At 34.8% G+C, this 11,323-nt stretch overlaps 1 protein-coding gene across 1 annotated transcript in view; it reads right to left on the bottom strand.

The window, feature by feature from the left end:
* Nucleotides 1-11,323, bottom strand: part of LOC136038895 (rho-associated protein kinase 1-like) — a gene marked incomplete in the record, with an annotated part of 131,202 nt that overhangs the window by 75,784 nt on the left and 44,095 nt on the right. Inside the window, 2 exon segments of the mRNA XM_065722371.1 lie at nucleotides 6,638-6,692; nucleotides 9,446-9,605. Coding sequence (XP_065578443.1) covers nucleotides 6,638-6,692; nucleotides 9,446-9,605 — 215 coding nt within the window.

Below are 11,323 nucleotides of genomic sequence, written 5' to 3'. Positions count from 1 at the left end.
GCGTCATGAAGTTGTTTGTCGACTGACGTCATGTTGTCAACTGATGAAATTACATACAGGGACATCGGGACACCAAATGACGACCGGACACAGGAATATAAATGACGACCGGGAACCTCAAAGAGAAAATACAGACTGGGAAACCCGGACACAAATCACGCCCGGGACACAGGGAATATAAATGACGACGGGGACATAGGGACACAACTACAACGGGGACGCCGGGGGCACAGGCGGGATATATAAATGACGACCGGGACACAGGGATTGTTCGAATAGAAATTACAGACCGGGACACCGGGACACAGGGAATATAAATGACGACCGGGACAGTCGAAGAGAAATTACAAACTGGGGACACCGGGACACAAATGACGACTGGGACTTGCTTCGCGCCCCCCCCAAGCCCCCCCCCCGCGCGTAAGTCGTTACGCGCCATATTAGTTACGCGCCATTGTAGTTGTGTCCCTGTGCCCACCTGTGATAGAGATAGATATAAATATATGTTTTTAACTACGTAAAACATGCGAATATACAACTTTCTTCGCTGTCCCATTGTCTGTGCTTATAAATAGATTGTCAGGTTTACTGACTCTTGAACATGCACATATAATTGTCCATGGGAAAAACAATCCGTATTCAGATCTATACCTGATGATTCTAATGATTACCCTTGAACATTGTTGATGGTGATTGCTAATCGAACATTCCCTGTGTCGCCGTTGTCATTTATATATCCCCCTGTGCCCCCCGGCGTCCCCGTTGTAGTTGTGTCCCTGTGTCCGCGTCGTCATTTATATTCCCTGTGTCCGGTCGTCATTTGTGTCCCGGTGTCCTAGTTTGTAATTTCTCTTTGAGTGTCCCGGTCGTCATTTATATTCCCTGTGTCCCGGTCGTCATTTTTGTCCCGGTGTCCCGGTCTGTAATTTCTATTCGAACAATCCCTGTGTCCCGGTCGTCATTTATATATCCCGCCTGTGCCCCCGGCGTCCCCGTTGTAGTTGTGTCCCTGTGTCCCCGGTCATCATTTATATTCCCTGTGTCCCGGTCGTGATTTGTGTCCGGGTATCCAGTCTGTAATTTCTCTTGAGGTTCCCGGTTCGTCACTTATATTCCCTCTGTCTCGGTCGTCATTGTGTCCCGGTCTGTAATTTCTTTTTGAGTGTTTTTTCTTTTTAGTTTTTTTTTTTAGTTTTTTACCTTTTTTCTTTTTTCAGTTTTCTTTTTCTTCTTTATTTTTCAGCGTCACTATGAAGTACATATCGATGAACCTTTGTTTTTTTAACTTAAATCTGGTAGCATTGATGACCTTATCCAAGTCAAAATTCCAAACCCAATCATCATCGCTATCATTTTCAGTTTTGATATGTTTTGACTCTCGCTGTCCAGGTGGATTTTCATCTAACTGCGCGGTTTTGCGTTCTTTAGCCGCCAGCCTATTTCTTGCTGTTCTTCTGATTCCCCGGCACGCTTTCTTTTCTTACTTTCTCTATCAGCTGCAAGCCTGTTTTCTTGCTGTTCTTGTGATTCCTCGGAACGCTTTCTTTTCTTACTTTCTCTATCAGCAGCAAGTTTTTTGGCATAAACTCTTTGAGCAGCTTCCTCGGCTGTTGCCATTGTAGGTTCTTCAGTCATTTTACAATTAAACATTTTTCCGTGAACAAATTTCTTAAATACCGTTAATGACGTCACCGTCATAGCAAAAATGACGACAACTAACTTCCTGACTTCAGCAAGCCTGATTTCTTGCTGTTCTTGTAATTCTCGGCACGCCTTCTTTTTTCACTTTCTCTTTTAGCAGCAAGTCTGCTTCCGCGTCGCTCTGGTAGTTCCTCGCACGCTTCCTGTTCTTTCTTTCTCTATCAGCCTCAAGCCTGTTTCCTTGCTGTCTTTTGATTCCTCGCACGCTTTCTGTTCTTTCTTTCTCTATCAGCCCCAAGCCTGTTTCCTTGCTGTTCTTTTGATTCCTCGGCACGCTTTCTGTTCTTTCTTTCTCTATCAGCCTCAAGCCTGTTTCCTTGCTGTTCTTTTGATTCCTCGGCACGCTTTCTTTTCTGACTTTCTCTATCATCAGCAATTTTTTTTGGCATAGACTCTTTGAGCATCTTCATCGGCTTTTGCCATTGTAAGTTCATCAGTCATTTTAAACTTAAACATTAATAGATTTCTACGTGAACATATGTCTTAAATATCTTGAATGACGTCACCGTCGTAGCAAAAATGACGACAACTAACTTGATGACGTCAGTCAACACAGAAACATGACGTCACCTGACAGACAGACAGACAACTTATATATATATATATATATATATATATATATATATATATATATATATATATATATATATATATATATATATAATATATATATATCTATATATATATAATATATATATATCTATATATATAATATATATATATATCTATATATATATAAAAATAAGTTGTTTGTCTGTGTGTCTGTCGAGTGACGTCATGTCATCATGTCATGTCGTCATGAAGTTAGTTGTCGTCATTGTTATGACGATGACGTCATTAAAGGTATTTAAGAAAATCGTTCAAAGACAAATTTTTAATTGTAAGAAAATCGTGGACGGAAAATGTTTAATAGTAAAATGACTGAAGAACCTACAATGGCAGCAGCCGAGGAAGCTGCTCAAAAAAAGCTGCTAAAAAAAGCTTTCAAAAAGGAAGCTGCTGCACATAAAAAACTAAAAAGAGAAAAGAAAAGAAAACTAAAAAAACTAAAAAAAAGGTAAAAACCAAAAAAAACTAAAAAGAAGAAAAGGGGAAAAACACAAAAATTTATTTCATCATATACCAATTCAAAAACGAATGTATATACAGACCGGGACACAAATGACGACCGGGACACAGGGAATATAAATGACAACCGGGACACAACTACAATGGGGACGCCGGAGGGCACATGGGGATCTATAAATGACGACGGGGACACAGGGATTGTTCGATTAGCAATCACCATCAACAAAGCTCAAGGGTAATCATAAGAATCATGAGGTATAACTAAAAAATCTAAAAAAGGTAAAAACTAAAAACTAAAAGAAAGACAATTCAAAAACGAATGTATATACAGAACGGGACACAAATGACGACCGGGACACCGGGACACAGGGAATATTAAATGACGACCGGGACACTCAAAGAGAATTACAGACTGGGACACCGGGACACAAATGACCACCGGGACAGAGGGGAATATAAATGACGACCGGGACACAGGGACACAACTACAACGGGGACGCCGGGGGGCACAGGCGGATATATAAATGACGACGGCGACACAGGGAATATTCGATTAGCAATCACCATCAACAATGTTCAAGGGTAATCATTAGAATCATCAGTATAGATCTGAATACGGATTGTTTTTCCCATGGACAATTATATGTTGCATGTTCAAGAGTCGGTAAACCTGACTATCTATTTATATGCACAGACAATGGGACAGCGAAGAATGTTGTATATTCGCAAGTTTTACGTAGTTAAAAACACACACACATATATATATATATATATATATATATATATATATATATATATATATATATATATATATATATATATATATATATATATTATATATATATATTCACAGGTGGGAACATAGGGACCCAACTACAATGGCGCGTAACTAATATGCGCGTAATGACTTACGCGCGCGCCCTGTCCCGGTGTCCCGGTCGTCATTTACATCCCCCTGTTTCCCCGGTGTCCCCGTTGTAGTTGTGTCCCTGTGTCCCGGTCGTCATTTATATTCCCTGTGTCCCGGTCGTCATTTGTATCCCGGTGTCCCGGTCTGTATATACATTCGTTTTTTAGTTTTGTTTTTCTCCTTTTTTTTTCCTTTTTTTTTCTTTTTTAGCTTATTTAGATTTTTAGATTTTTTTAGTTTTTTATTAGTTTTTAGTTTTTTTTTCTTTTTAGTTTTTTTGTCCGGTCGTCATTTATATCCCCCTGTTTCTCCCGGTGTCCCCCGTTGTAGTTGTGTCCCTGTGTCCCGGTCGTCATTTATATTCCCTGTGTCCCGGTCGTCATTTGTATCCCGGTGTACCGGTCTGTATATACATTCGTTTTTTAGTTTTGTTTTTCTCCTTTATTTTTTTCCTTTTTTTTCTTTTTTTAGTTTATTTAGATTTTTAGATTTTTTAGTTTTTTATTAGTTTTAGTTTTTTTTTCTTTTTAGTTTTTTGTAGTTTTTACCTTCTTTTTAGTTTTGTTAATTATTTTTTTTACTTATGTCCTGGTCGTCATTTATACTCCCTGTGTCCCGGTGCTTTGTTGATTGCTAATCGAACATTCCTTTTGTCCTGGTCGCTTTCTCTTTGAGTGTCGTCATTTATTTTTTCTTTTTTAGTTCTTTTAGTTTTTACCTTTTTTAGTTTTTTTTAGTTTTTTAGATGAAAATTTTTTTTAGTTTTTTCCTTTTTTTCTTTTTAGTTTTTTATTGGTTTTTACCTTTATGTTAGCTTATTTTTCAGTTTTTTCTTTTTTTTATTTTTTTTTATTTTTTATTTTTTTTAGTTTTTTACCTTTTTTTAGTTTTTTTAGTTTTTTTAGTTTTTTAGCTTTTTTACTTTTTTTATTAGTTTTTAGTTTTTTTGTAGTTTTTGCCTTTTTTTAGTTTTTTTCAGTTTTTTTTAGTTTTTTATTGGTTTTTTACCTTTATTTTAGCTTATTTTTTCAGTTTTTTCTTTTTTTACGTTTTTTTTTAGTTTTAGTTTTTGTAGTTTTTTACCTTTTTTTAGTTTTTTTAGTTTTTTATTTTTTTTATTAGTTTTTTTTTTTTTGTAGTTTTTGCCTTTTTTTTTAGTTTTTTAGCTTTTTTATTAGTTTTTAGTTTTTTTTGTAGTTTTTGCCTTTTTTTAGTTTTTTAGCTTTTTTATTTTTTTTATTAGTTTTTAGTTTTTTTTGTAGTTTTTGCCTTTTTTTAGTTTTTTCAGTTTTGACGTCACCTGATCCAGTTTTTTCAGGTGACGTCACCTGATCCACGATCCACAGATCCACAGACAACTTATTTTTATATATATAGATAGTTTTTTTTTTTTTACTTATGTCCTGGTCGTCATTTATACTCCCTGTGTCCCGGTGCTTTGTTGATTGCTATCGAACATTCCTTTTGTCCTGGTCGCTTTCTCTTTGAGTTTCGTCATTTATTTTTTTCTTTTTTAGTTCTTTTAGTTTTTACCTTTTTTAGTTTTTTTTAGTTTTTAGATGAAAATTTTTTTTAGTTTTTTACTTTTTTTCTTTTAGTTTTTTATGGTTTTTACCTTTATTTTAGCTTATTTTTCAGTTTTTTCCTTTTTTTTAGTTTTTTTTAATTTTTAATTTTTTTTAGTTTTTTACCTTTTTTTAGTTTTTTTTAGTTTTTTAGCTTTTTTTACTTTTTTTATTAGTTTTTAGTTTTTTAAAGAAATTTTTGACTAATTTCGGAGGTTCGAGAAATGTTGTCACAGCGCCATTTATTTTGAATTGTGTTTCTATTTGAGCGGAATTTTTAAAAAATTAGCCACAGGTAAAGATGAATTATATAATTGTTTAGTTCATTCAGGTTTTTTGCAATGTGTTAATATTTGTGATTTGGTAAAATTTATAATATTTAGTTTACCTATTGTTGCTAAAGGGAGGGATATATTAACAGGATAAGCTTGTTTTGGTTTTACTTGGTTGTTTTAACATTGCTGTTTTTTTCATAGACATGTATTTTGGGGTGATACCTGACGCGGGGATGCCATGGATATTCTGTGGTAGCCACAACACTGTGCTGGGTAGAGAAATTTAGAGTGGCGAAACCCTATATAGGCCAGTGTATTCTCCTGATGAGCCCTTATGTTGGGTGTTGCCTCTGAATTATTTGTCTATATTATTTTTTCTATGGTTTGGTAAATGACGACTTATACTTATTGACGACATGACTGCCTGTCCATGGATTATTCTTTATGGTTGATTGTGTGTGGCTATGCTGTTTGACCTATGTGATTGTATGGATGAGTAGGGTTAAGGCCTCATTCAAGTGCTGGTCTATATTAATCACTAATTTAGGAATCTTCCTTTTCTCCTTCTGTCTCTTTTTTTTTTTTTTTTTTTTTTTTTCTTTTTTTTGTGTTGTGTTTGTGCTGTTGCTTGTGGTAGCATTGTGATTTCTCTTTCATGATATTAATATATATATATATATATATCATATATATATATATATATATATATATATATATATATATATATAATATATATATATATATATATATATATACAAAAAAAAAATATCTTTATCACAAGGCACACCGAAAAGAACAAAATAATTCTGTTTTTCTTCCTACATGCAAAAATTGATATTTTTTAAGGATAGAAAGGAAAGAGTAGAGAAGTCTTGGCATAGAAAATGGTTCTTGAATAGTAAAAAAAAAATCGTCATGACTCCGACACGCTTTCATTTTTCGTTTTAAAATATTTTAGTTCTTCACAGTAGCAGAACAAGTTACTAGTTACTTTGGAGTGCACCAACTTTTCGTTTCTATTGGCTGCACTTTTTTTTCATTTTTATAGCATATAAATTGTGATTTTATTTACAAAATGATTTGATACCAAATGATATACCAATAAAAGGTGTGCTTACCTTATCAGTGATGTCTCTGGGTTGGTTAGAACTGTTGGCCACTCTGGAAAGAAGCCTGAAAAAAAAATTGATTGCGATTCTTGGACTTCTAGAAATATAATGGAAAAACAAATTTAAGAAAAAATTGAAAAAAAACATGTTAGTAATGGAAGTTTAAAATATTATTCCTCTTCAAGTATCAGTGAACAGTCACTGGCATTTTTTTTTTTTTTTTTGAAAGAAACATAAAATTATGTTCATGACACTCAGAGCAGGCCTCACTGCCGTTTCGACAAGTCCTAACAGTTGAAAACCTTCTTTCAGCAATGGGTCCGTTTGTTTGGTACTACAGGACATAATCGTGGAGGGTCTCACTCTATGAGGACAGCAGCGAAATGGTGGGAATCCAAACATCGTGAAAATTGTGTTATTGATTTCCTTTTGTCAGCAGTTCATAAATGCTGACAAAAGGCATATCAGCATATCTTAAAACAGCAACAAAATGTCAGCCTTGAATTGGACTTTCCCTCTAGTAGACGACCGAACTGCCCACCGACATGTTTACAGAAGCCCGTTGCAATATACATGGTCTTAGATGCAAGTTACATCCCCTAACCGCACATGATAAATGAGATTCAAGATTCGATAACTGAGATAAACCCAAATCTTGGTGTCACTGATAGCGAGATTAATATTCCAGTTTTTTTTCTGCTGCTAAGGCTTGATAGGATCAAAGAGTGACTCAAATTATGGTAGAGGCGGAATTAGTGCTCGTATTTAGAAAATCTCCCTTCCCTACAAATTCAGGCTTCGAGCCTCAGTCTGGAGCCACTCGTACAATTAGAAACGTATGTATGTCCTCTCAGATGTATCTATTCTTGGCAAATCATCAGGTCCATTGATGTTGAAAGCGGTCCCTTCACTGGCAAAAATATTTCGGTTACAGCAGATGGAAATATAAAAAATACTAATACTACTACTAACAACTCACCGCAGCACCAAGCCTTCTGAGGCCAACACAGCTACACCCGCTCCTCCTCCGTCCCAATCTATTCAAAGCTTTCGCCTTTACACCCTCCCAGAAAGTTCCCGTTTCTTTTAAATCTTTCTTTATGACATCCTCCCACCCCAACCACGGACGACCTGCTTTCCGTTTAGCCCTAAGACGGTTGGCCGAAAAGGACAATCTTCGGCAATCTGTCATCCTTCATCCGCAGAACTGGCCTTAGCCATCTCAACCTTTCTCCCTCCACACGTAAAACATGAGTGCATTATACATTTTTACCACCGTGTGTAAATCGTAATGAGTTTTTAAATTCCTTACCTTTAGAGCCCAAGAGCAGATATAGAAATGAAGAGCCCGAAAGACAGCTTCCTTGTTTCAAAATGCAATCATAGACGCGACTGAACAATTTCTACCGTCTAAGCTAATTAAAGTATCTTCTTTGATTAAGCTTTGGCCCAACAATGATTACTAAAAGGCGATAGAGATGAGGAAAAGACAGATAAGAAATGAAAACGGATGAGGGTAAAACTGAAGCGGATGAAAACTGATGAGGACCACGCTGCTATTATTAAGGCTCAGAAAAAGTATTACGCCAAAGTAAATTTGAACAAAACGGAAGAGCACACCTCCCAACCAGTCAAGGCGAATCGTTAAAAAAGCTCTTTGGTTATCTATATTTACCCTATCCCCTCGGAAGACCTATTTTACACTTCTATTATGTAAACGATGTAGCCACGCTCTCAGTTATTAATACACATAAGACACTCACGGAAATCACCAACCAAGTTGTCCGTCTTCTTAAGGTTATACCCAGAATTAAACCGATGAAGAACAACTTGAGTTAACCTGGATAACCAGGAATTTCCTTGATTCAGCAGAAGTTGGAAGAGTAGTGAGCTCTGAGTATCTGGACTCATCAATTAACATACATTGCAGCTGCAAATACGAAATTTAACCGAGGACAGAATCGGTGGCAGCTGTTATCGTTTAGTGAAGAAAAGATTCGTGGCGCAGAGGCAAAATTCCTATCTGCACTAAAATCGAAAATAATAAAGCAATAGTCAGATCGGTTTTGTTGTGCAGCAGCATACCAAGGATCAACAAAGCCACAGATACTGAAGGGCTTAATCTTCAAACACAGATGCTTACAGAGAATCGCGTGTCTGCAGCCTATCAATAAGGTCTCTTTAAAAAAAAATTAAATATTCCTCTCCCACTCAAAAACTTCACAAAAAAAACAGAAAAAATAACACGGTATCATTTCAGCTTATTTTAACAATACATAAAAAGACACTATTTTATACGAATCAAATAAGCTGAAATGACGACACTGCCCCAATCTTAATTATCATTCTTTTCCTTTTTTTTCATTTCAATCTAATTTCCATTTACCTTACTGGCAACGCTGTTCTCACTCATACACACCTCCCCATACTCAGAAACTGAAACTCTCTTTCTCACTCCTTTTTTCCCACACAACTATTTACATTTCAAACTCACAACTATTGTTTTTTTGTGTAATTTTTTTGTAAATTATATTTTTGTGTGTTTTTTTTTGTGTAATTTCTATTTTTGTGTAAAAAATTTACACAACTATTTACAATTCAAAATCAAAAAAAATATTTTCTTCACTCATCACTTGAATTGATTACTACAATTCAATAAGGCCTAAAGCGATGGCTTCAAGAATGTAACCTAACGGACGTTATAACAAAACGTCGGATCACTTGTTAAGGGTAGGTCAACGAGCGACCAAAAAAAACTAATTATTTAGATAATTATTAAATAAAAATAACAAAAACGACTAATTGGATAATACTCACTGATAATCTTTGGAATAAGTAAAACCAATGAAAGGCAAATGATTTCCTACAAAAGCTTTTGGTTGAGGAAAATTTTCGTCAGGTGAATCGTCAATTTCGATGTCATCAAAATTAGAAGTATCATCATCACCATTTAAATCAGGTACAACTGGAGGAACACCTACAGAGAAAAAAAAATACATGAAAAATAATAGTTTGTGTCAAATAATTCTGATGAAGAAATTAATACCTTCATTTTTACTCCTATCTCCACTTTCCGAAATTACTTTTTACCACTTTGTACTAGGGTAACTAGTGATATATACAATTTCATTTTTATTATTCTAGGGCATAATTCTGTAATAAAGATAAAGAGGAAGATTACTTTCCAAAAAGTCTGCAACGGATTTTCAGAAGCCAATCACGTTGTTACTTCAGCATATATCAGAACGGGAAGTCAACTGGCTCCACCTTTTCAAAACATGATTGGCTCTCCTGTGTTCTTATTTGAAGTTTGAGCTAATAAAAAGAACATAAAGCTTTAGCGGCCAAAGATTTTTTTTACTATCAGGTCTCTGTGATTGTACTCTCTGTACTATTGGGAGCCTTTAATTGTTTTTATAGTCGTATTAAAGGACCAGAAATCTAATCCTCTTTCGTAACCTAATTTCTTTGGTTCTGTCGCTGGAGGTGTTACTCTTGGATGTACCCTGTACCAAGGTCGTATTCAGGGGTTGGGTGGATTTTTTTTCACCCCCATCCCCCGAAATGTTTGTCCGACTAGTAAAAACATAGCAAAATGAATATGAAACAAATTTTTGATGCGTTTTTTAAGTTTTTTTACCCCCCCCCCCCTAAAAAAAATCCTTTTGCAGAAAAACCTCGATTAAAATCGGAGCCCGTACACCAGGCATTATCCTCTATCAGCCTCTTGATTCCGGCTAGGCTAATTTTTGCTAATTCATAGTTATTTTTCTTAGTTTGTTGTTCTTTTTGTATTATTTTTTATAGTCATTAATTTTACAGTCGGATGGAATTAAATTATTGAATTGAGTGAAATTATACCATTACTATCAAGTTATAATTTTATTTTTCAAATCCTGTAAAATCAGCTATTTCCAGCATCTATTTTGGAAAAAATAATCCATCAGATAATTTTTCTAATTTGAAATGGGGAGCAGGCTAGGGGAAAGTCCCTAAGTTTACGAAACAGAATCAAAACCATTTGTTTTTTCCCATAACAAGCATGTTTTAGAAGTTCTTGCTAGCTTTTCACTTATTTATCCCCCTCTATCTCTATTTTTCATGCAATAAAAGAAAACCAGAGACCAAAGGATATTTTTTTTTCTTTGCAAATGGATGATGAAAATTAAATTTCATTTCATGGTTCCCAGAAAGTAATAGAAATCAGATAAATATTATTAAAGTGTTTTTATGAAGTTTTATATAAAATTTTATGAGGTTCAAAACTTTTATAAAAAAATTAAATAAAAAAAAACAAGTTTTTTTAACTGAAAGTAAGGAGCGACATTAAAACTTAAAACGACCAGAAATTACTTCGTATATGAAAGAGGGTGCTACCTCATCAACGCCTAGCTCTTTACGCTAAAGTTTGACTCTTTCTCTCAATTCTTCTTTTTAAAACAGAAAAAAACTTTAGCGTAAAGAGCGGGGCGTTGATGAGGAAGCAGCCTCTTTCATATACGAAGTAATTTCTGGTCGTTTTAAGTTTTAATGTCGCTCCTTACTTTCAGTTAAAAAAACTTGTTTTTTTTATTTAATTTCTGGACGTTTTTGAATCAATGCATGTTTTGATTTTGGCTCTCCGCAGAGCAATAATTAAAACAAAATTTGCATTTTTTTTTTTTTTTTTTTTTGGCTAAATGGCTTTCTCATAAT

The sequence above is a fragment of the Artemia franciscana genome, chromosome 18, assembly GCF_032884065.1.
Source record: "Artemia franciscana chromosome 18, ASM3288406v1, whole genome shotgun sequence".
Classification (NCBI taxonomy): Eukaryota; Metazoa; Arthropoda; class Branchiopoda; order Anostraca; family Artemiidae; genus Artemia; species Artemia franciscana.
The sequence above is the reverse complement of the archived record's forward strand: the minus strand, read 5'-3'. Positions and strand labels throughout refer to the sequence as shown.